At 48.3% G+C, this 25,857-nt stretch overlaps 4 protein-coding genes across 4 annotated transcripts; 3 read left to right on the top strand and 1 right to left on the bottom strand.

Annotated features, from left to right (window-relative positions):
- Window positions 1–3,169: 3,169 nt before the first annotated feature.
- On the top strand, window positions 3,170–4,153 carry LOC106740318 (olfactory receptor 734-like). Its single transcript, XM_019479444.2, has one exon. The coding sequence runs from the start codon at window positions 3,218–3,220 to the stop codon at window positions 4,151–4,153; it is 936 nt and encodes a 311-aa protein (XP_019334989.2). The 5' UTR covers window positions 3,170–3,217.
- A 4,063-nt stretch (window positions 4,154–8,216) lies between these two features.
- Window positions 8,217–9,187, top strand: LOC132251620 (olfactory receptor 4D5-like). Its single transcript, XM_059731590.1, has one exon. The coding sequence runs from the start codon at window positions 8,229–8,231 to the stop codon at window positions 9,153–9,155; it is 927 nt and encodes a 308-aa protein (XP_059587573.1). The 5' UTR covers window positions 8,217–8,228; the 3' UTR covers window positions 9,156–9,187.
- Window positions 9,188–18,630: 9,443 nt separating this feature from the next.
- On the top strand, window positions 18,631–19,575 carry LOC106738685 (olfactory receptor 4Q2-like). Its single transcript, XM_019490093.2, has one exon. The coding sequence runs from the start codon at window positions 18,631–18,633 to the stop codon at window positions 19,573–19,575; it is 945 nt and encodes a 314-aa protein (XP_019345638.2).
- Window positions 19,576–22,179: 2,604 nt separating this feature from the next.
- LOC132251602 (olfactory receptor 4K14-like) lies at window positions 22,180–23,109 on the bottom strand. Its single transcript, XM_059731539.1, has one exon. The coding sequence runs from the start codon at window positions 23,107–23,109 to the stop codon at window positions 22,180–22,182; it is 930 nt and encodes a 309-aa protein (XP_059587522.1).
- Between the last annotated feature and the right edge of the window lie 2,748 nt (window positions 23,110–25,857).

The raw sequence follows: 25,857 nt of genomic DNA, 5'->3' as shown, positions 1-25,857 counted from the left end.
GACTTGCTTTCTGCTTTTGTTTCTTCCAGTCCCCAGGGATCAACCTCAAACTTTTCCTAGCTCTGCTCCCTGTGGAGGAAACCAACTTTCACTTGTAATAATTCCCTTTGCAACCTGCCTCCTAGCTGCGTGTCCCCTGTGGTCCCCCAACACCCAGCCTGCTCCAGAAAGTCCAGTAGCAACCATGGAGTCTGTAGCCCTGAACCCAGAGAGATTATATCTTCTGGGGTTGTGATAATGCAGGACTTGGAGTGAAGGTGCCGGTTTCTCCCTATTGCAGTGGGTAGGTAGCTGAGGATATCTGGAAATCCACTGTGTGGGAAGTCTGATCCAGCCCTTTCCGAGTAGATACTAAGACAAGGCTCTGAAAGAAGCTTCTCAGAGTGAGGGCTGAGTACTGGGGTGAGGCAGGGCTTCAGACTTTGGACCAAGGGGCTTCTTCTCTGTGTAAGGACCAAGTCAAGGCTTTAAGATTTAGCTCCAAATCAGTTTTGCCTGAACAAAACATAACTCATGATCAAGGCCCTCAGAATGACTGGGTAAACTCTACAGGGAAACAACAAAAGTAAGGACTGAGATAGGGCTTTGCAATAACTTGGATCTCAAGTGCATTTTGGCAACTCTTGCAGTGGTGGGACACTGACAGTCCTCATCCCCCCGCTTTACCTGTGGCAGGTTAGGGTGCTTTTGGTGGCTTTGGGCAATATGCCTTGTATTTGTACGCGTGGCAGGGTTAATTGGGCAGTCTTACGATTAGGTTAGACAAGAACTTGAACGGGATGATTTGGATACAGATAATCCTGCCTCAGGCAGGGTGTTGAACTAGCTGACCTCTGGAGGTCCCTTCCAGCCCTATTTTTCACTGATTTTATACTTTTCTGTGCAGCTCAAGAGAAACTTTACTTGGGCAAGGATGGAGTAAGATGTGTGTAAAGTTTAAAGATTTTGAAAGAAAATTTTGCTCTAGTTAGAGGACTTGTAGGGGTATGAGTAAGGGCCAAGTGAGATTCAAGTAAAGAATAGAGTATAATACCTGAATAAGGGTTAAGTAAGATGCGGGTAAAATACAGGCCTGAAATGAGGAGTGGGGAAAAGCTGATTAAGGAGCTAGTATGGACTTAAGGTTCTGGTCTTATATTTTCAGTTATGAATGTTGCCCTTTTCTGGCCCTTTATAAGCATCTGAACTGATGGTGCTACTTCTTGCTCCCAGGCGAGTCAGTCTCCCCTGTTTTGTGGCAGGGAGCCTGAGCCAAGTCTGCAGCAGAGCCCAGCTGAGGACCTATGCAAAGTAGGCATCCTAAAGAAGTGCTAATGTGCATGCATTCATAGCTTGCAATGACGGCGGGTTTCTGGGAGGGATTCGGCATTTCGGGGTGAGGTGGAAACCAGGTAAAGATGGACATTTTGCACTGGCAACAGAGCATGGGAGATGAGCTCCCAAGAACTGCAGTGATGGGATCTGGAGGGTGCCAGGAGGTAAGTAAATGTGGTGTTGCAGAGGGATGAGAGCAGTGATTTATCTCCAGGGCAGATTGGAGCTAGGTGGAGGGGGTGAAAACCGGGTTCCCCTCAAGCTAGTAGGTACAGTCAGGGCTGCTCCCCTGCAATGGAGATTTTAATTTCTTTCTGCTCTCTCCATGTCACACTGCCCATACCTCTTTGGCTAATTTTCTTCCCCTCATCTTTCCTCCTGCCTCTTATTGTACCCTCAACCATCTGCCCAACCCAAGGCAACCAGGAGAAAATTTTGAAGCCCTTAGGAATGAGGGAGCCAAGAGCAATCCCAGATCTCAGTTACCCTGACGCAAATGCAGTAAGGAGATGACTCCAGATTTACCCCGTGCAATCTGAAATAAAAAAAATCCAACCCTGATCCTATTATATCTGGAGAATGACTGCATTTACCCTGGGAAAGTGGGATCAAAATTGGGCCCTGACCCTATTGCAGTCAGTGATGGATGTTCCCCTGTCCCGGGAGGGGGCTGAGGTCTGACTCCAGCCTGATCCAGCACAGTCATGTGTCATCTCTCTGTCTATCTCTGTTGTCTCCGTATGTTTGTAGTTTCTTTCTCCTTGTTTCTGTCTATCCATCCCCTGGAGCTAGTTTTAAGAATGAGCTTGATCAGCATATAGAAGAGACTGTACACGTGGTGCCTATGATAGCAGGGACCAGGCTTGATGACTCAAAAAGTCCTACCCAGCCCCGTGTTTCTAAAAGTGGTTGGTTTTTAGTGCTGAAAAAGTCTCATTTTTGTGCTTCAGGGTAGCTAAGGTGCATCACCTGTTCCTGAGGTAACATGAAACCCAGTGCTTTCCTAAACTGGCTGCATTATATCTATTTTGGAAGGCAGCCCATACAGAGTAGGTCTGGTTTGGGTTATTGAGGCATCCCTTGGAGCAGTATTGGGAGGCTGTAGACATACCCTAAAGCATCTTGGCTTCCCTGCCTCTTCGGCTCAGGGCAGATGATATGTGATAGTTGTCCCAAAGAAAACATACAGCTCCTTTAGCTCTTATAGGATGAGCATGGGCAGAGAGCTCCCTTTTGTTTTATGCTAAACTGGAAATAAGATGCCTTTCTGTTCAGGCATGGACTGTCTCTTCCCTTCACTTCCCTTTCAGTAATGTGGGCAGATCTCCTTCTCTAAGTCTATATATCCCTGTCTGTACTAGTGTCCTGATATAAAGCATCAGCACTGCAGACAATGGTGGGATGGACAGATGAGATGGGAAGATGAATACATTAGTTTATGATCCATTCCTCTACCCTTGGTACTTCAAGTGCATCAGTTAGTTTGTATTATTTTACTAAAGACAATTATTATTCCTTTTTCCCACCCCTCCCGTCTCCCTCTCCCTCCTATATTTCCCCATCTTTTCCTGCCAACCCCATGCTATCCCAATGACCCCATTCCAACTCATCTTAATGACCTCCATTCATGCCATTGATCCCAACCCCTTCCCTTGATCCCATTCCATTGATCCTGATCTATTCAAATGCTCCATGACATTTTCCTCATCTTAATAACCCAATCCCACCCTCATGACCTTGTCCAATTTGTCTGTTTCCACTGATGTCTTCCCATCCTATTTTGATTCATCCCATCTAAATGATCCTCATCCTATCCCATTCACCTCATACCATTTCTTCCCTGACCTCTCTCTCCTCTAATGTCCCCATCCAAGTGTGCTGCATCAGAGCATGCACGGAGATCATGGAGAACAGCACAGGGGTGACACAGTTTGTGCTGATGGGTCTGTCCCAGCGTCGTGAGGTCCAGCTGTTCCTCTTTGTGATCTTCCTCACTTTTTATGTCATCGTCCTCCCTGGAAACGTCCTGATCATTATCACCATCCGGGGTGACCCCAACCTGACATCGCCCATGTACTTTCTGCTGGCCAACTTGGCCTTCTTGGACATCTGGTACTCATCCATCACGGCTCCCAAGATGCTAGTGGACTTCTTCTCTGAGAGGAAGGTGATCTCCTTTGGGGGCTGCATTGCCCAGCTCTTCTTCCTGCACTTCGTGGGAGCAGCAGAAATGTTCCTACTCGTTGTCATGGCCTATGACCGCTATGCCGCCATCTGCAAGCCTCTTCACTACACCAGTGTGATGAACAGAAACCTCTGCACTGTCCTGGTGCTGGCATCCTGGGCTGGAGGTTTCATCCACTCCCTCATCCAGGTGGTGCTGATCATCCGCCTACCCTTTTGTGGCCCCAATGAGCTGGACAACTTCTTCTGTGACATTACTCAGGTGCTCAAAATCACTTGTGTCGAGACCTTTGTGGAAGAGTTGGTGATGATCTTCAGCAGTGGCTTGATCTCGGTTGTCTGCTTTGTGGCACTGCTCGTCTCCTATGCTTTCCTGCTCTCCATGCTCAAGAAAAGTGCTGGTGACGGTGCCAACAAAGCCCTCTCTACCTGCTATTCACATATCACCATTGTGGTCTTCATGTTTGGTCCCTCCATTTACATCTACGCCCGCCCCTTCCGTGCCTACTCCCTTGACAAGGTGGTCTCAGTTTTCCACACTGTCATCTTCCCCCTCCTCAATCCCATTATCTACACGCTGAGGAACAAGGAGATAAAGACAGCCATGAGGAAGCTGGCCATCAGATACGTCCTCTGCAAGGGGCACGGATGCTAGATAGTAGGGGTTAGCATCCAGGCACAGAGAAATGTATCCTGAAATACTCCGGTCCCCTGCATTCAGACAAGTGGAACTGCTTGCTAGTATTCTTATTTTGCCGCTCAGCCATGTTGAGTAATATCTTATTCCTCAAGGTCTTGTGATGAACTTGGTGTAAATCCAATGGAGTGAATGGACTGATTTCTCCCTTCACCCATTCCATTGTAAATCTAGAGTAACAACATATCGTGCAGAAATTATAGGGCACAAAAGGAGAATGAGGTCAAATGCATTTTTTACTGAGTAAGGTACTATACTTAAAGTGTAAGGATGGCAGTGCTTCTCATGAAATCAAATAGAATGGCCTAAAGTGTAATGCTGGATTCCTTCGAGGGGTCTAACAGAGTTAGGAACCCCAGTCCTATTAAAATTCACTGGGATTTGGGTAACTAACTCTGTTAGGTTCTTTGAGAGAGCCTAACTCAGGTAAAAAAGGATGGGGAAGAATAAAATAAAAGAATATTGGTCAACCTTTCTCACTCCCAAGGGATGCTATTGTTTTATATGAAAAAGCAGTTCTTTCAGGAAAAATGAGAATTGTCTTGGAAATGTCTGTTTTCTTTCCATTTGAAAAAAAAATAATCCCCAAAATCTGATTTATTTATTTTTTTGAGTAAAAATTTCAACACCGACAATAAGAGCTGGAAATTCTGTTAGATGCTTATCTTCATCTTTAAGCCCAATGTATATTTAAAAGCCATCCCATGTACTCTCTGTGCCTCGGTTTACCTAGCTGCATAATGGGGACAATAATAATGCCTTTCTTAGAAGGGTGTTGTCGGGACAAATATATGGAACACTGGGAAGCACCGAAACACCAGAGGAAAGTGGACCAGTTAAAGCATATATGAAAAATATCTATATAATGCCCTTCTAGCTACACCAGATGGGATGATACAGGACATCTCTTTTGTCTTTAGCATGCTTGAGGTGGCAGGGGTGCAAAATTCCCAGAGTGCAGTGCAAATGGCAATGGTGAGAGGATATTCTGGCCCCCACCCTTTATTATCTTGCAATATGTATTTTTTAAGTCATGCATTAAAATGATTTCCAACAAAGAAGTGACTGTGAATTAAATACACCAGTATGTGAGGGAAAACAATCAGATTGGGAAATATCACATTGGGTGTGTCTGCATAATGCAATTAATGCGAAACAAGAAACTCCAGAGCAGTTTCAGCCAGAGTAAACTACCCCTGGGTGCAGTGTTTACATGTGCACCTGGGACAGCAGCAATTTGAGCTGGGTCAGAGCAGGTCTGGGCTGCAGGGGGCATGGTGGTGGGCTCCAAGTGGTGGCATTAGGGAGCAGAGGTGCTGCCTGGGGCACAAGGGTACTGAAAGTGTGGAGCTATGTACAGCAGGTGGGAGTCTGGCCCCCCAGCTAGCTGGACTGACTGCATGCAGTGTACACCCATGCTCAATGTCTACACCTGCATTTAATTGCAATAAATTACCCTGGCATAAGATGGTATTGACCCCAACAGTACTATCTTACACGAGCATAAATTAGTTTACTGCAGCCTAATATCCTTGCATGTGCACATAGTGACACTTTCCTTTGCAGCCGATTAGTCTACTCCACAGTAAAGTGCACGTGTAGATGCGGCCATTAGGATGAATATACTGTGGTAAACAGAAACGCTGCCATCAGTAGGGTTCAGAGTGAACAGCCCACCGAGACCAATGGAAGATGGTCGTGCGTCTTTGGGTTGTTGCTACAGACTATTGCCAGGCTCAGGTGCCCCCATCACTGTACTGGTTGCACCTGGACTACATTTTGAAAGTTTCCTTTGCAAATGTGAACCAGAGGCCAGCTGGTGCATATTGGCTGTAGCAACATCAGGGTCAATGGAGACAGATCCCCACCTGATGTAAAACAGCACAACACCAGTGCGGTCTATTGAAGCAGCAGTCGGCCTTGTGTCTGGACTACTGACCCACAACTACACTAAGAGCTATCAGCACCTGCCACATTCCCTACTCCTCGTGCTCTGGCCACATGCAGAGCTCAGAGCTACACCTCCACATTGCAGCCTGGCAGAGCATGGCAGTTTGCTTGGACACTTTTGGCTGCCAAACTCCCCTGTCTGCTAGAGCCCTGCCAACAAACCCCAGGAGGGCTCACTCGCTTCCCCAGCCTATCTCAGCTTCCTTAGGCATTTATGGAAGTCAGCTGGCATCAGGAGAGCTGGCTGCTGGGTCACAAATGACATTGGAGGAGAGGGAACTGCTGGAGATGAATTTCGGCTCATTGTTTCTGATCCTCTGCAACTACCCAAACAAGGTGAGCTCAACCTGGTGGGATCTCTCTCAAAAATATCTCATCTGCTTTCTTCCTCATCCTTCCTCCTGCTCTAGCTATTCATCTCCCTCCCCCAAACTGCTAACATTTGTCACCCTTTTGCTTAACTGTATGTTTTCTCTCTATCCTTCTCTCCGTCCATCCATTTGTCTGTCTATCGTTGAGCCAGTGTGAAGGTGGTCTGTTGTGTTGCAGCCATTGCTGTCCTTATACACATCAGTGGTTTTGTTCCTTGTTTTGGGTGAGAAGAAAAGCCCACTGGCTCCCTCACTAGGAGATTTGGGTAAAGCTCCAGCGTCAGCCACACCCTTGAGCAAGTCTCAGTCTCTCACACTCTCCCCAAAAGCAGAAAGGGATCATGACACTGGCTGGTGAAGACTGGTGACAATAATTACTGTAGGACCATAAAGGATTCGGGACTTCTGGTAATGGGGGAGCCACATCAGGACCCCGATAGATGGGTTTCAGTGTTAGGGCTAGTCTCCTTGCTGAGGACCCTGTGCCTGCTGCTGCTGGAGTCCTCTGGCATGGGGCTCGGATGTGCTGCGAGTGGGATCGAGTCCTGGGGAAATCCTTGTTCTGAAGCTTGGCAAAAACACTGCCTCTCTTTGTCTGCCCCTGTCTGTCTCATCATCTCTCAGCTCCTCGTTATGCCTCAGACCTCTGTCTATGTCCATCATTTTCCTCCTTTTACATGTCCACATATACAATCTAATCTCTTCTTTTTTTTCATTGTGGCTTTCTGGCTTTCAGCAACATTGCAATAATATAGGGATAACTAATAGCTGTCTAATATGGAGCGCTATGTGAGCACAGCACTTGCTTGGCTATTATCTTTGAGAAGCCCTGGAGCTCAGGTGAGATCCTGCGTGACTGGAAAGGTCTGATATAATGCCCATCTTTTAAAAGGGGGGCAAAGATGATCTGGGGAAGTAAAGATCCGTCAAACTGATCTTCATTCCCAAAAAGAGTATGGAGCAGATCATCAAGGAATCTATTTCTAATTGCCTAAAAGATGATCAAGAATGTTAATATAAACTTATCAAAAACAAGTCAAGCTTGACTAACCTGACTTCTTTCCATGACAAGATGAGAGGCTTTGTGTAGTGGGAGAGAGCGGTAGATGTGATGTATACTTCAACTTTAGCACAGCTTTTGACACACTCTCCGATGACAGTCTCATTTACAAGATAAGGAAATGCAGTCGAGATTAAATGGTTGTAACGGGGAGCATAACTGATTGGAGCATTGTGCTCAGAGAAAACTCCTCAATGATTTAAAGTCTGGTTGAGAAGTGGTAACAACTGAGGCTCCTTAGAGGTCTGCCATGAATCTGGTACTGCTTAATATCTTCCATAATGATCTGGGGGCTGGGATTGAATGCATAGTTAGCAAAGCTGCAAATGACACCAAGCTCAGTGGAATTTGGGATACTTTAGAGGACAGGAATTACTGCACAGTAGTGTTGCCAAACGGCTTTTAGGTGACACGGCTCATTGCTACTGCACAGTAGCATCACACCTTGGCTCCCGCTATGTGACACTACTGCACAGTAGTGACGAGCTACTGCTCGGTCAGCATGCTGCGGTCTATCGCATGTACAGACTCTCTCTCTCTGCTCCTCCCTATGTGCTTATTTTTAGTTTTATCATCATCTGTGTATCTAAAATGGCTCTTGACTCCTTCAATCACTGCACTCTCCCTCTTCCAGCTCACTTTGGCTGTCCTTATGCAGCAGGAAAACGACACCATGGTGACCAAATTTGTCCTTTTGGGCCTTTCCTGCTCTCCAGAACTGCAGCCTGTCTTCTTCCTCCTCTTTTTCCTCCTGTACCTCATCACCATCCTAGGCAATTTCCTTATCATGGCCACCACAGCTTCTGACCCTCGGCTTCAAACCCCTATGTACTTGTTTCTGAGGAACCTCTCCTTCCTGGACTTCTGCTACATCTCAGTCACAGCCCCCAAGATGTTGGCAGGCTTCCTTCTCCCACCTCAGACCATCTCCTATGGGGGTTGTGTGGCCCAGATCTTCTTTTTCCACTTCTCTGGGGGCACAGAGATCTTCCTGCTCACTGTCATGGCCTATGACCGGTATGTGGCCATCTTCCACCCACTGCGCTACGTGACCGTCATGAGCCGTGGCGTGTGCGTTGGACTGGTGACAGCCTCCTGGGTTGGGGGCTTCATCCACTCCATTGTCCAGGTGGCCATCATCCTCCAGCTCCCCTTCTGTGGCCCCAACAAGCTGGACAACTTCTACTGTGACGTACCCCAGGTGGTCAAGCTGGCCTGTACCAACACCTTCACGGCCGAGCTGCTGATGGTGTCGAACAGTGGCCTGGTGACTCTTCTGTGCTTCGTGGTGCTGCTCATCTCCTACTCTGTCCTGCTCGCCAAGCTGAGGACGCGTTCCAGTGAAGGACGGAGCAAGGCCTTGTCCACTTGTGCTTCTCACATTACCGTGGTGACCCTGATCTTTGGGCCCTGCATCTACATCTATGCCCGCCCCTTCTGCACCTTCCCCATGGACAAGGCTGTCTCTGTTATCTACACCATTATCACTCCCATGTTGAACCCAGTCATTTACACATTGAGGAACAAGGATATGAAATCAGCCATGGGGAAACTCTGGACTCAAATATGGCATTGTTAGCAGAAATGGGGGCTTGACAGTGACCTGGAAGATGTTCTCATGGGGCTCTAAAGTATTGATATTTTTACTTATTCTATTAAGGCAGTATCATCTGGGAGCTTACTCATGGACCAAGGCTCCTTTCTGGTGGGCACAAGCATATTGCAATCATGTTCTTTAAATGAAGTTAATTGGGACCTAATTAAGCATTGCATTATTGGACAACTTTATACCCCAACCAGAAAATACAGGACCTTTGCACAGAAGAAGTCCTCCAAATAATAATAGAACTAGAAGAAGACGAGACCTGCAGTGGAAAACTATAAATACACATATATTTTCAGCCAAATGCCTCAGAAACTGACTCCCCCCATACCCTGTCCCTGCCTCCCCTCAAAATTGTTTGAAGAGCAAAAAATAAATTATCTTTTTAGCTAAAAGCCCAAGTGTATATGTATGTGTATGTCATCTGCCAGGCACCAGTTGGCAGCACAAGGGCCAGGTTCACATTTGGGGGTACCCCATAAATTATACCCCCAGCATGAGCCCCCACCCAGAAATCTGGGAACACGAAATTAATTACTAAGGTGTCTCACAAACTCCCTCCTCACAAGCAGTGTACACACACAAGACGGATTTAATACAGAAAACAGATGCAAATGCAGGCACCAGAATGGTCACAGAACCGAATGCAATATAAAAGACTATTAACTACAAGATATAGTCTATAGGTTCTGCTGCCAGTGGAAGTTGCTGGAGGTCTACGTCAAGGAGGAATACACATCCTCAACGAGTAGCACGGGGTCAGAGGATGGGCAGACTGAAGTGCTCTGGGTTAGAATACAAGGGAGTCGAGGGGAAAGGGACTTAATGGTGGGGGTCTACTACAGACCACCCAACCAAGGGGAAGAGGTAGACCAGAAATTCTTCAGTCAGCTCACAGAGGTAGTTAGGTCAAAGGACGTGGTCATCATGGGTGACCTGAACTTTCCAGACATCTGCTGGGAAGAGCAGTCAGCCAGGTCTGACCGCTCATGTAGGTTCCTAGCTGATATTCAGGACCTCCATCTAACCCAGGAGGTGCACAGTCCCACCAGGGGAGACGCCTTGTTGGACCGGGTCCTGGCCATGGGTGATGACCTGGTGTGGGGACTGCGGGTGCTCGATCACCTGGGCGATAGTGATTATTGCCTGCTGGGATTCACCATCCAGCGCAGGGTGTCAAAGGCCTGCAGCAAGGCAGCGGTCTGGACTTCAGGAAGGTGGACTTCAATGAGGTAAGGAGAATAGCTGGGGAGGCACTGAGGTCCCGAAGGGGAGGGGAGTTGGGTGTCCAAGAAGAGTGGTCGTTCCTTAAGGAGACGATCCTCCAAGCCCAAAGGGAGGTAATCCCAACAAGGATCAAAGGGGGCAAGAGGGCACAAAAGCCCCCATGGCTCACCAAAAGCATACGGGAACGTCTCCTAGCTAAAAGGGAGGCGTACACCCAATGGCAGGGAGGGGCCATCACCAGGGAGGACTACACCTCGGGTGCTCGAGGCTGCAGCGGGGTGGTCAGGAAGGCCAAGGTGGAGATGGGACTGGGACTAGCGACCCGGATTAAGGACAATAAGAAGTCTTTTTTTAAATACATAGGGGGCAAAAAGAAGGTACTGGATAACATGGGGCCTCTGCAAGACATGCTAAGAAAGCTGGTCGTTGCACCAGACGACAAAGCTAACCTATTTAACAATTTCTTTGCCTCCATTTTCCTGAGCAGGGACTGGGTCACCCCCGCCCCCACCCCCCAGGACACCCTCAGGCCCCAGGGGAGGTGCAGCCAGTTCTAGGGTCAGTGAGGATTGAGTCAGGAACCTTCTGGAGGGAATGGACATGTTTAATTGGCAGGTCCCGACAATCTCCACCCCAGGACGCTGAGGGAATTAGCAGAAGTCATTATGGGACCCCTGGCACGGCTTTACCAGCACTCGTGATGCTCTGGTGTGGTGCCAGAGGGCTGGAAAAGGGCCAATGTGGTCCCCATTTTCAAAAAAGGGAGGAAGGAAGACCCAGGAAACTATAGGCCAGTGAGTCTTACTTCTGTCCTGGGGAAACTTTTTGAGAGAATTATCCTGGCACATGTCCACGAGGGGCCAAGAGGGGAGGTTATGCTTAGGGGTGACCAACATGGGTTCATTAGAGGCAGGTCCTTTCAGACCAACCTGGTGGCCTTCTATGACCAGGTCACAAAATCCTTGGATGCACGTTGCAGTGGACGTAGTCTTTCTGGATTTTAGGAAGGTCTTCGACACTGTCTCTCACCCCATTCTCATTAAAAAACTAGGGGACTGTGGCGTCGACACCTACACAGTCAAATGGGTTGCTAACTGGCTGGAGGGCCGCACACAGAGAGTGGTGGTGGACGGGCCATTTTTGACATGGAGGAATGTGGGCAGTGGGGTCTCCCAGGGCTCGGTCCTCGAACCCGTGCTGTTCAACATCTTCATCAGCGACTTGGACGAGGGGGTAAAAAACACCCTGTTCAAATTCGCAGACAATACTAAGATGTGGGGAGGTGGGCATGCTAGAAGGGAGGAATAGGCTGCATTCGGACCTAGAGAGGTTACAGGGGTGGGCTGATGAGAACAGGATGGGTTTCAACATGGACAAGTGCAAGGTGCTGCACCTGGGGAGGAATAACCATCAGCACACCTACAGGCTGGGGAACTCCCTTCTCATCAGCGCAGAGGCAGAAAAGGATCTTGGAGTCATTATTGATGCCAAGATGAACATGGGCCGACAGCGTGGGGACGCGGTCAGGAAGGCCAACCGCACCTTGTCGTGCATCCACAGATGCAACTCAAGCAGGTCCAAGGAGGTGATCCTCCCCCTCTGTGCAGCACTGGTCAGGCCGTAGTTGGAGTACTGTGTCCAGTTCTGGGCGCCGCACTTCAGGAGGGATGTGGACATCATGGAGAGGGTCCAGAGGAGGCCACCCGCATGATCAGGGGGCAGTAGGGCAGGCCCTACGAGGAGAGGCTACGGGACCTGAACCTGTTCAGCCTCAGCAAGAGAAGGCTGAGGGGGGATCTGGCAAAGAGTAGATTCAGACTAGACATCAGGAGGCGCTACTTCACTATCAGGGTGGCTAGGACCTGGAACCAGCTTCCAAGAGAAGTGGTGCTGGCTCCTGCCCTGGGGGTCTTTAACAGGAGGCTGGATGACCACCTTGCCGGGGTCGTTTGACCCCAGTACTCTTTCCTGTCCCTGGCAGGGGGTCAAACTTGATGGTCTACTCAGGTCCCTTCTGACCCAACCAACTACGAAACTATCTTGGGTCCTTCTGCGGAGTAAGAGACCCCTCATTGCTCTTGTATCATGCCAATGTTTGCTCCCCCGGAGAGGCTGTATGTGTGTGTGTGGGGAGTGACTGTGGCTCCAGACAGCATGCACGCACCCCAAAACTTCTGGGCTGGCTTATATGGCCTGCTGAAACAAACTGCGAGAAAAACTCCAAAAGGAGCCAGGTTTATGAATACCCATGGCCGGCCCAACCACACAGCTCAACTTAAGCAACGGGCTATCAAAGAAACAAGGGGAAAGACCAGGCCTACCTCTAGGCCGCATAAAAACACAATACACAACAACTAAATGTGTATGTGGGTGTTACACACACACACTTTATGAACCAAAACTTGAAAAAAAAAAAAAATATATATATATATATATACCCCCTTCCTCCCCACCGCACAGTGTTGTGCACCTGTCCCAGCCCCAACCCTCAATGTCCCAGGCTGTGGGTACACCCAGCCCTGTGAGCTGCAGTGCACCACCACACCCCACGGTGCAGGAGCAGGAAGCTGGAGTGGGGAGGGAAGTTTGAAGCCCCCGGCTACTTCTGCAACTGGCGCAGTAGGGGGAATGCCCCTCGCTTGGAGCCTGGGGACCACTAATTCACTCTTTGCAGGCCACATGCAACCCACAGCTTTGAGAGCCCTCCTGTACTTAGTAAGTCTTCCCTTCTGTTCTGCATCATGACCCAGGCTCAAGAGGATGCTCCGCTGCCCCAAATAGACTGGAGCCCAGTGCTTGGAGTAGTCTTTTGGGAGATCCCATCACATGAAGGAAGGCCCAGCACCCAGGTTCCTACTTCATTGACCAGCGCTCTGCCCACTAAGGTACTCCATGAAGAGTTTTTTGCACTTGGGCCTCTGAAGAATAATACATTTGGCTTTGTCACTTGTTAATAATTCCCTCTGGGACCACACTTTCAGCTGCATCTGGCCAAAAGCCCCAGTGTAGCAATACTCTGCTGCTACGGAGAATCATCCTGCATAAGGAAACCATTCACTGATCCTAACATGAGTTGATATATCAATGGTGGAGGTCAAGCCAGCAGAAGCAAGGGATGAGGACACAGACCTATGACCAATGCCTCAAGATACAATCACCATGGGTCTTCTCTTCATCTTTTCATGGGCAGTGAGTACATGATAAAACCCTAAAATGGAACAATTATTTGCTGCTAGTTCATCGGAGTCCATGGTTTATGTTTTTAAATATTAGTGGGAGGATATATTTAAAGTTTAGTGCCCCACCACCCCCAGAGTCCTGATCTCTCAGACTGTTTTCCCTACAGGAACGAGCAACAGACTGTAGGGTCGTGACTCTTCCCTTTCCTTGCTCTAAGCCTGCACTTACTTAAAAAAATCCAGAAGTCCAGACTCTCTTGCCTCATTGTCCTAACCCTGTAGCTCCATCGCCTTCCCTCCCAGAGCCAAAGACAGAACCTAGGAGGCATGATTTACACCCTACATCAACAGCCCCCACTCCTTTCTGAGAGCTGGAGACAGAAACCAGGCATTATAATTCATATGCCCCATGTCCGAACCCTTTGCATTGCTTGAACTAGAAAAAGAAACCAGGAGCCTTGACTCCCAGCTCCCCAAGTTTCCTTTGACTTGATATGAAGAGGAACTGAGGCAAATAGTAAATGGCACCTGTCTATTTAGACAGGTGTTATATAGGTGGGCAGGTACATAAGTTATGCATGGGGGTAGTGAATATAGATCATTCAAATACAAATACGGTGATGCTGAATCAGACCCCAAATCCACCAAGTCCAGGGGTGCACTGCTGAGCATCCAAGATGCTTCAGAGCAAGGGGAGGACTATGACAGAAGGGGACAGCAGTGCAATGCTATGTTAGACGAAAGGTGCTTCTAGCCCGCTATCCTGTTTCCCAGTGGCAGTACATGCTTTATAGGCAGAGCGTATGAACAGGGCCTGTCTGGAGTGACAACATTTTTATCTTTCATTGGACTACCTGTGTAGTTGGGAGAGCTGTTGGACAAGCTTTCAAGCCTCAAATGTCCTTTTTCAGGTCAGAGAGAGAGGCAGACAAAAGGTGAGTTGATATCAGAGAAAAGACTCCATGCAGCTGCAATGAGTCTGCTTGGAGTGCTGGAGGAGGGACCTGAAGTAGGAGTCAACAGGTATTAACAGGAGCCTTTATAAAACAAAAGAAGAGAAGAATATGCAGTCTAACATTAGTGGTCAAGGGTAGTTACTACCTGTGAAGTGCAGGGAGATTCATGGCAGCGTGTCTAGGTTGTAACGAGCCATAAAACCACTGTTTTAAATAAAATCCAGATTTTTTGTTGTTCAGTAGAATTGTGAATTTCTATTCCCAAGCCCATTTTCTGGAGATTTTTGGTAAATTCCCTTTGAACACAAAGATTGTGAGGCTGGAGAGGGACTGATTGTTTTGTGCCAAATCTGCTCCTAATGGTGTTGGTGTCTCTCTGTCCATCTTCCTGCTGTCCCTGTAAATGTGTGCTAGCTTGGGAATCTTGCTGTGTCCTCTGTCTCAGTAAGTCCAATGTCTGCACAAGCCTAGCAGGCCACTGGACTAACACGCCAGGTTTACAACCAATGCACACAAGGGACTGAAGTGCTTTAGCATCACATCTGCCCACCTTTTATTCTCTAGATTGAATATACTCATGTCCCACTGTTTGGATTTTAATGTGGGACTCAGACTCAAACTCACAAGGTAGTCAGGAACAGCCAGCATAGAAGGAAATCAGGTTGGTCAGGTATGACTTGCTCTATGATAAGGTGACAGGCTCTGTGGATGGGGGCAGGGGTAGAGCAGCGGCTGTGATATACCTTGACTTTAGCAAGGCTTTTGAGCCTATCCCCAATGCCATTTTCATTAAGCTAAGAAAATACAGACTAGATAAAAGTACTGTAAAGTGGATGCAGAACTAGCTGGATCATCATGCTCAATGAGCAGTCATCAATGGTTGACTATGTGGGGGGAGGTGTCAAGTGGGGTTTCCCAGGGGCCTGTCCGGGATCCAGTGTTGTTGGTTATCTTCATTAATAATTTGGATGATGGGATTGAGTCTGAACAATAGGATAGAATAATTTGGATGAAAGGATTTAGCAAATTTTCAGACAAGACCAAATTGAGGGGAGTTGTAGACACTCTGTAGAGTAGGGCTAGGATCCAGAAAGGCCTGGATAGACTGGAGAAATGGCTCACAATCAAGCAGATGACATTGAGCAAGGACAAGCATCCAGCACAGAGCCACAAAAATGAGGAGGAGTCCAGGAGTCAAGATTTATAAGGAAGGGTGAAAGAACTAGGGTTATTTAGTCTGGAAGAGAGAAGACGGGGAGAGGGTGGGGGGTGTGATAACCCTCTTCAAATACCTAAAAGGGGATCATAGAAAGGATGGAGATGGGCTTTTCTCTGTGGCCATTGGGGACAGAACTAGGAGCAATGACCTCACCTTTCAGCAAGAGAAATTTAGGTAGGAAATTAAAAGAAACTTATTGACCGGGGTGGTCAAGCAGTGGAACAGGCTATGTAAGGAAACTGTGAAGTCTCCATGCTTGGAAGCATTCATGAGCAGGTTAGACAGATGTTTAACCGGGGTGGTTTAATCAAAGCTGATCCTGTCATAAGCAGGGGGCTGGACGAGATGGCCTTGTGAGGTCTCTTCCAGTCCTACTTTCCTATGATATCTGGAGCTGAAACAAAACACCTTAATTGCTTTGCCCCCAAACCCAAGCATTTCAGTGCATGCCCCAGGGCTACTTCGGTGAAAAAAGTATTCTCCTTTTAGCAGGCTGGAATTTGCTGCTTTTTACATTACACACACACATATTTTAGGCTTGTCTATTCGTAACTCCAAGTCAAGGAACTCTGGATGGAAGGCAGAAAATGTGAAGCTGAGCCAAGAAAACATTTATAACACAAGGAGGAGGTATTACAGAGCGTTCAAGGATAGGAGATCAGTGTGAGACTTAGAAGTGGTCAAAAAGGGGTTGGAAAGGGTAGCAAGTTGATCCCTAGTTTCAGTAGAGAGGATATATGTGTAGCATGGATATCAGGGTCCAGTTTTAAGCAACTCAGTGATGGCTTGAGGCATAAACTTTTCTTGGGGTCTGGACCCAAGAAAGACAACTCAGGGGTGTAAATCGTTGTTTCTTTTGCTGCTTCCAAGGCAGGCAGCCAACCAGTTCTGATGACGGAGCGTGGCATCGCTGAAGGAAAACCACTGGCATATGGGTGTATTGTGGGCAGTCTCAGTTTTAACTACATAAATCCATCACCATTCACTCGGTGTGGGAATGTGCTATGTCAAGGGTTCTCTGAATCCCTTTTCACTTTAGATTTTCTTTAAGAAGAAAGGAAGCAGATGGCTATAACTAGTTTTTCTTTCCTGATTCCACAGGATTTTTTCTATCTTTCCTGTTCCTAGGTGACTGCCTAGAAGGGGCGCAAGTAGATGAAGAGTAGACGACTGCCTTCAAAATGTCACCACCTGTTCAGCTGTGATTCAGGTAAGGAATGGGATTCTTTACAGGCAGCTCCTTCATCCATTGAGCTTTGTTCCAAGTGAATCAGACTCTCATCCCCTGGCAGGAAGGAGAAAGCTCAGTGCTTATTCCCATTTCAAATGTATTTATTACAGAGCTAGCACAGGAAAGGGCTGGGTTAGAATAGGAGGAGTTGAGAGCTAGGATTCATGAGCTCTAGTCTCAGCTCTGGGAGGAAACTGGATGTTTGTGCCACAGGCAGATCCAGGATTTAGAAGAGAGGAGGCCACTGGCATCACTCTCAGACAATGCATGCGGGTGGGGATGAGGTGCAGCTGGAGCCCTGGAGGTAGTGAGGGACACTGGATGGAGTGATGGGCAGGGAGCAGCGGTAGGAAAGAGGACCATGTCCACTGGAGCTGCTGTCCCAAGTGGACCCAACATTGGCAGAGATGCTTCTGGGGCTCTGCTACGCCTAGGCCAGCTCTGGGGCACCTCTCTATAGCTGGCACCGAGTCAGAGAGAGCCTGGGAGGGGGGTCATGCCAGCTCCCTCACAGCCACCCCTGCTCACTGCCCCATGAGGAACCAGGATCCCCCTTCCTACCCCAGCAACAGGGACCCCAAGGGGGTTTGTGTAGGGGTGAGGGCTCAGGGCCAGGATACTTGGGATCTCTCCCTGATTGTGGAAGGGGAGCTGTGAAGCTTAGTGTATTAACAGCTGTGAAGAAGTAAGAAATCCTGCAGCCTGCTGGTTAGAGCACCCTTCCGGGAAGCGAGAGGTGGGAACTTGAATCCCCCTAGGGTGGAACAGGGCATTATTCGTGGGTCTCGGTTGATCCTGCTGGCCACAAGGCATGAGATTTAAGGGTTTGACAGGGGTTATTCTGCCTAGATTAAAAGGAAAAAAATCATGAAACATTCTAGGTTTTCAAATACAACATTGGGGGTCTCCATGCAGTTTCTAATCAGGCATCCAAACGCAGGAAAAGAGTGAGATTTTAGCTTCACCCCTGCCCTCATTCAAGTCCTTTATCATTCTCGTGTGATATAAGATATCTCATCCTGCTTCTTATTGCATGCAAAGCAGAGATGTGTGCTCCACACTCCTGCCTGTTTTGCATTCTTGTTACTAACTACGTTATCAACTATCCCTAGTAAAGGGCCAACTCCATCACTAGGATGTCCTTCTTATTAGCTTCAGCCTTGCTGGCCATGGGGTTTACTTGATGTCTTTAGCCTCCCTTAAAAAATGTCTACTCTTGTCATCATCTCACCATTCAAGCGTGACAGACATTGAGCCAAAGTTGTACTCTTCCCTGATAGTGGGATAATGGCTCTTTTGTCCATCTAACAGTTCAGCCCCGTGAATTCCCCCACTAGGTTTTGGCCATGCTAATTATCTCACATTTCTTCTTTACAAGGAGAATTCCCAGTTCGTCTTTCTTGTTACTCCTTGGGCTGGTGTGGACTGTAATGGGGAAAAATAGATACGGTTTGAGTAAGCAATCCTTTGGGTTCAGTTATGAAGTCAAGTCTCAGTAAAGGTCTCAGCACCGTGCCCATTGATTCCAGGGGGAGTAAGGCATGAGTCAAGCCTTAGCCAAGGCCACACGATTCTTCTCTTTATTTCTCATTTCACCTTTTTCCTTCCAGGTCATTCCCACCCAGTTGCCTAAGGCCACATGGAGCGGCTGCGGGGAAACCAAACTAGGGTGAGCGAGTTTCTCCTGGCCGCCATCTCTCCAACTCCACAGTCCCAGGCTGCTCTTTTTGTTGTCTTCCTCTTGGTTTACATCTCTACACTGGTAGGCAACTTTGCCATCATGTTGACAGTGAATGCTGATTCCCACCTCCGTACACCCATGTACTTCCTGCTGGGCAATCTCTCCTTTCTGGACCTGTGCTACTCAACAGTTACTGCCCCCAAGATGCTCATGGACTTCTTGTCTGAAAGAAGGAGTATTTCCTACGATGCCTGCATGGCCCAACTCTTTTTTCTCCACTTTGTGGGGGCTGCTGAGATGTTCCTACTCACCGTTATGGCTTATGACCGCTACGTAGCCATTTGCAAGCCCCTCCATTACCCCAGCATCATGAACAGGCACCTTTGTAGTTGCCTAGTGGTGGCCTCCTGGATGGGAGGTTTGATCCATTCCACAGTCCAGACCATACTCACCATGCAACTGCCTTTCTGTGGGCCTAATCATGTGGATAATTTCTTTTGTGATGTCCCACCAGTGATCAAGCTGGCCTGCACTGACACCTATGTGGTGGAACTGCTCATGGTCTCCAACAGTGGGCTGATCTCCACCAGCTGCTTCATCATCCTGTTGACCTCCTACACAACCATCTTGATAAAGATGCATTCCCCTGAAGGGCGTCGCAAGGCACTCTCCACCTGTGCTTCACACCTGACTGTGGTAACTTTGTTCTTTGGGCCCTGCATCTTCATCTATGCCCGGCCTTTTTCCACCTTTTCGGTAGACAAGCTGGTCTCAGTTCTCTATAACATCATTACCCCCATGCTCAACCCCTTGATCTATACACTGAGGAACAAGGAGGTGAAATCAGCTATGAGGAGACTTAGGACACGGAGCATCACTTCTGGGGGAAAGATGATACTATGAGATGCAGGAACAGCTGGGAACCAAGCAGCATCTTGGGGACATATGATCTAGGCGAGGTGGAGATGTTGGCCAGGTGAGGGAACCATATGTGGGGGAGATAGATATCCTGACTTTTTAGGGTCATTTTAGGGGAACGGAATATGAGAAAATATATCCATTTGGATTTGATTTGTAACCAACAGAGACTTCCTTTTTTGAGGAGGTATGGGCCTGGTAAGACCCACCTTGAACACTTGACACTTTGTCTGTGACCTGAAGATGGCTGGTCCTAGGCAGCAAATATTTGAATACCCATTTGAAAGGGAAATTTGTGGAACAAGAAGTCATCCACAGTCTGGACTGTGTTAAGTATGGTTTAAACAGGGACTATGGATTTGTATCCCAATGCCTGTATCAGCTGTTCTAACTCCTTTGTTCCTAAGGGTAGAGAGCGTTTGTGTTCATGTGGGTGTTTTCCGTGCCACCTTTGAATGCCTTTTCGCTGTCTGTGGGCTAATCCAATATTCACTGAGGCACAGGGCCAGGGGGAAGGCATGGTATAACTCTATGGGTTTGTGGCTGAAGACCTTGAGTGGGTAAGAAGATGTGTGAATTTGAGTCCCTGATACTTCAAGGCACAATGATGCAGCTGGGCCCAGAGCTGTTGCAATACATGGGGGAAGCAGTGATGTCCAGCTACTGCTGGGCTGCCAGTGTGATTGTGCATCTGTGCAAGCAGCTGTTGTCCCCCGTCCCCTACCCCACAACTCAACACCTGGGATGGCTGCCCTGGTTGCACTACCCTCATTATGCCACTGCCTTGCTACGCTGAATAATCCAGTCTCCCAATGCTTAAAGAAGGGTGTTTGCACCTGAAAGCTTATAAAGAACTTTTTTTTTTCACTATTTAGTTGGTCTAATAAAAGATATCACCTCTACCAAAAGAGCCTTGCCTGCTTTATTCTAAATATTCAGTGGAGCTGGGGTTGGACTCTAGATCTTTTTCTAGCTCTTAGACTTAACCCCCCAGGTTGTGGAGTCATACTCAAGCTCCATCTCTATCTTGCTCTGCAAAAGCATTGAGTTATTCAGGAGCAAATGAATAACTTCTCATGCATGTTTAATTATTCAGTGGAAAGTTTGACTCCTTCAGCAGGAGGGCGGGAGAGCATCCTCCAAGCGATGCGCTTTCCCTGGGTGGCTTGTGTATTGTAATCCCTAAGCTCCTTTGTGCATCTGCCCCTCAGCCTTTTCACTCTGGAGTGTCCCTGGTTCGGTGCCAGTATGCCAACCAAGGAGGCAGCCATCATGGAAATGGGGTTCAGAGTCTAAATCATTTTGTACCCCCAGCCCCAAAGGGCTTTGTTTGTTAATGGTGGGTGGGAGAGCCTGAAACCCATGTAGGGACACAAGTGAATACGGCACATTAGATATACCCATCAATAGAGTGGATGTGGGTGGCCAATTCTTCTGTACTGTATATGCTTTTTAAGTGAAAGACTATATTTTCCTTTTGAAACAAGGGAATAATGTGGGGCTAGATAGGGAGAACACAGTTGCCTTAGACAGGAAGTGGAAGGGAGAGACTCTTAGTGACCTAATTCATATCCCCCAACAAAAATGTATCCAAAAATGTATGGGTGAAGGGAAATTTATTCATAAGTCAGGACTTCCATTTTTTTTTTCACCTTAGAAATTCCCATTTTCCCTATTTCAAAAGAGTCTGTGAAAGACTAGGAAATGGAAACAACTTTCATTGAGGTATTTATTAGGCAAATCTCTTGACATTGCTTTTGTTTCTTATACATTGGTTATTTGTTGTACATTAGAGCTTACAGGTCCCAATCAATGTCCAGTGCAAAGTGTTTCAATAATTAGGGTCTTTATGGAGGAGATTTGAATACTGAAATCACACAGGTCCCTTAGAAAGATCCCAATGGTAACCACCCTCTTAAAATAGCCTGTGGACATCAGTCACTTTGTCCAGCTCACGACGGGGGCTGTGGTATGGAGATTACTGCTGCTTTACATTTAAGCCTCCAAGTTGTAACAAAGATCAGGCTCCACGGTGCTGAGCACTAGAAGCATAGTGAGAGACAGCCCAGGTCCCAAAGGCATGAAGAAGCAAAGGGAACCTGAAAGGGAAGGATCCTGTTCAATGGCAGTGTCACCCCACGTGTCTGTGGCAGAGCCGGTGTTAGCATCCAGGAGTCCTGGCTCTCACATGCCCACCTCCACGTCCCTACCCTCCTCACATCTTGGTCGTGACCTAAAGGGGTCCTGGTTCTCTAGCCCCCTAACTCTAACCAACAAGACTTGACTTGGTTTTGAGAGATCAGAATGGAAACCAGGATCTCTGGCTCTTGACCCACCTGCTATCTGGATCCTGGACCGCACGCTCGAAGTAAGTAAAGCAAGTAAAACACATTGCCCTTGGTGTTGGACTATACAGTCCCTCTCTTCTGCTCAGCTCCACCCTGCCTGTAGCTACATGGCTGGATGCTGAGTGTGTGACACAGCCAGCCATGAAGTTACCAGTTTCAGACCCAACCTGCCTGGGATCGAGCTCAGTTTGGACCTCCCATGATGGGTTCTTCTCATGACGAGGGAAACCTGGGAGGAGACCTACACAACCCTCTTAGCCCACAGCCTTCTCATTGCTGCCTTCACCTCCTTGTTCCTTAACGTATAGATGATGGGATTCAACAGAGGGGTGATGGCAGTGTAGAAAACAGACAACACCTTGTCCGTGGGGAAGCGAGTGAAGGGGCGCAAGTAGATGAAGAGGCAAGGCCCAAAGAAGAGGGTTGCCACTATGAGGTGGGAGGAGCAGGTGGAGAAAGCCTTGGAGGTACCTTCGGCTGAGGAGCGGGATCGGACAGCAGAGAGAATGAAGCCATAGGAGACCAGCAGGGCTAGGAAGCTCACCAGAGATAGGAGGCCACTGTTGGCCACCATCATGACTTCCAGAGCATCTGTGTTGGTGCAGGCCAACTTCATGACTAAGGGGATGTCACAAAAGAAGCTGTCCACGTGGTTGGGCCCACAGAAGGGCAGGTTGATCATGAAGGAGAGCTGGATGGTGGCATGGAGGAATCCACCAGACCATGAAAACACCACCAGACCTAGACAATGCCTCAGGCTCATGAGAGAGGCATAATGGAGAGGCTGGCAGATGGCAACATAGCGGTCATAGGCCATAGCTATGAGCAGCAGCATCTCGTTACCCCCAAAAAAGTGGAGGAAAAAGATCTGGGCCATGCAGCCCTGGAAGGAGATTGCTTTGTCATGGGAGAGGAAGGCCAAGAGAGCCCTGGGTGTGGCAAAGGAGGCAAGGCACAGGTCCAGAAAGGAGAGATGGTAGAGCAGAAAGAACATGGGGCAGCGTAGCAGGTGGGGGCTGCTGATGGTAGTCAAAAGGATGAGGAGGTTCCCCAGTACAGTAGCCATGTAAAGGAGGGTGAAAGCCACAAAGAATGGGAGCTGGAGGTCATGGGAAGGGGACAGCCCCAGCAAAATAAATTCAGACACCACTGAGCTGTTACTCCGCTCCATCCACTCTGGCCTGGAGGAAAGAGAATTGGGAACAGATTAAAAGACAGGATACTGCTTGGAGGTCCTGGTTCTGCTCCAACTTTGCGATGGGGATGGGCTTTAGGACGGGCTTGCCCCTAGGGAAGATGTGGCTCCAATGTGGCCCATGCCCACAGGAACTGCATAGCTCAGAGGATGGGGAAGAGGGTATGGGACCTTTCCCCTTGCAGTGCATTAGTCTCAATTGAACCTGAAGTACAAGGTGCTGCATTACACTAGCCCTGCAACTTAATCAGGTGTCTTTTGATAAAATGGTCACTATTTTAGAAGTGATAAATTGGGGTCCTAGCCTCCTGGGTCCTACCTTCCCATGTTTGGGAGGGGATTGTGGTCTGGTAAGGAGGCTGACACTTCTGCCTGTTTTGCATTCTTGTTACTAACTATGTTATCAACTATCCCTAGTAAAGGGCCAACTCCATTACTAGGATGTCCTTCTTCCACCCTTTAGCTGGAATAGGCTGGAGCTTGCAACCCGGATTGTGGCTTCATACTACTAGTTTCCCTCCCTTGCCCTCACCACCTCCCTCTCAGCCACCCAGTAGCCAGCTGCCTGCAATACCCTGGCCCCACTGCAATGAGGGAAATGGAGATGTGGCTGAGTAGCAAGGTTCAAGGTGGAGGGGAGTACTGCAGAGGGCACTGACAGCACAGCACAGCTCCAAGCCACTGACTCACCCATGATGGCTCTGACCACTTGGGGCCAGATCGGACCTCTTCACAGGCCATAGGTTGCTAATCCCTGGTCTAGTATATTGGGAAAAGGGAGTCAGGATTTCGACATTGCAGTATCAGCTTGGGAAGGAATAAGAATTAAAGATTAAAGTGTCCAGATGGGAGCTTGATCTTGGCCAAGAGCAGATCAGTGCAGTGTCTGGCATGATAGGACCTACTCTTGGCCCAAGTCCGGGCAGTGCCTGGCTGGCAATAACAAAGACCGCGATCTTGCCCAGCGTTGGTATAATGCCCAGCATAGTGGAAGCCTCCATCGTGCTTTATGCCTCGAAGCACTACTAATAATAAGGCATTTCAGTTAAAGCTGTTTCTGACTGATGGTGCACAGAGCCAAGATTGAATTCGCATCGGTTCAGATTTGCCAGTATCCAGCATTTGAGCTGCACCTTCTCAGAGTCTGCCCTCAATACCACCAGTTCAACCTCCGCCGGCTTAAATAGCGACCTCAACCATTCAGCTCCATCGTAGTTACCATGAGCTAAATTCTCAACCCCAGTGTATCAAGTGCCCATGCAAGTGCCCTCATTTCCACCAGGAATGATCTTTTCCCCTACTGCTTTCCAGCCCCGCAATGTCAGAGGCTTCTTACTCACCTGCAAACCTGAGAAAGGGGGTTCTGGGGAAATCACATCTTCTGCAGTGACCCCAGCATGGAAGGACCTGCTTCTTCTGCTATCAGTGTCCGTGAGGTTGGTATATGAACTGCAGGGCTGGTGTGGGGAGAGAGGCAGGAGATGACTGCAAACTACCTTGGAGAAAAAAAAAACCTCGAATCCATTGGGCACGGTGCAAGTGGCATAAGAGCTGCAGAGGGGGTTATTAAAAAGTTCGATAGCACCACTTATTTGTTGCTGGGAACGCTCCTCAGCCAGAGGCTGGGGAGGGGATCTGCATTTCAGTTTGATTTCAGTCAGAGAGAGAGCACTTCCTTGGGTTATGAGGGTGGACACATCTCATGACCTTTCTTCTTATAGGCACCAGACTCAACCCCGGGGAACTTGGGGAGCATTTTTAGTCTCCATCATCCCTGCTATGTCTCGGAGTCTGAGTTTTTTAACCTAAATGTAACCTTGTGGCGTTCAGACCCCAAATCACATCGAAAGCCCATGGGAACTGGACATCTAACTTGCTTATGAGCCTTTAAAATGCCACAAACTGGGTGCCCAAGTCCCTTAGGACTTCTTGAAAACCATAGCCTTTATCTTCTGGGCACCTGTGAAGAACCGTATGCAGTCCAGTGTGCGATGCACGCGCTCGGGCCTGCCTGTGAGGGACGGAGAGATCCCCATGACGTATGGAGAGCTGTTAGGTCATGCTGGGATTTGGGAGTGCTCAGTGGATCCCAACCATAGCTGAATGGTTCTTGGCCTGTCTCTAGTGGCTGGCTGCTCAACTGAAATGCAGCCCCAGGGTAGTGGAAGAAACTTTTCTGGGGGGGTCTGCAACTGCCTTCAGCGTCAGGATTCCTGCTAGCATTCACAGGGGCCAAAGGGAATTAGGCACCCAGAACCCTATTCAGCAGTAGCTGAGGTGCACATCCTTAAAGACACTTACACATTGCTTGGCTTGACACTGAAACGTTAAACCTCAGAATGAAACTGTTTAAAGGAACCGTCCATTTGGGTCATCCAAGACAGAATGTTTGAGCCAAAAAAAAAAAGATTCACTTGAGAAACTTTGTCCAGCTCTGGGGATTCCCATTCTCTTTTAGCAATGATGACCATGGGTTCAAAACCCACCCAATCAGGGACAGGCCATGCTACAGCTTCACAGGTAGAAGGCCATACTCCCTGCTACAGAAGAAAGCAAGAACCCCAACAGCCCATACCAATCTGACCAATCAGTTCATGGCACACGGTGCATAGCCATGAGACTGATGCAGAGCACATGCTTTATGGGGCATCCATGCCAGCCTGGCCCTGCACACTAGATCTGGCACGGGTGGCCCATCTGTGAGGCTGATCTGGGCCAGCCCTG

This window comes from Alligator mississippiensis, chromosome 7 (assembly GCF_030867095.1).
Source record: "Alligator mississippiensis isolate rAllMis1 chromosome 7, rAllMis1, whole genome shotgun sequence".
Lineage (NCBI taxonomy): Eukaryota > Metazoa > Chordata > Crocodylia > Alligatoridae > Alligator > Alligator mississippiensis.
Note: the sequence above shows the minus strand (reverse complement) of the source record. Positions and strands in the feature narration are given on the sequence as shown.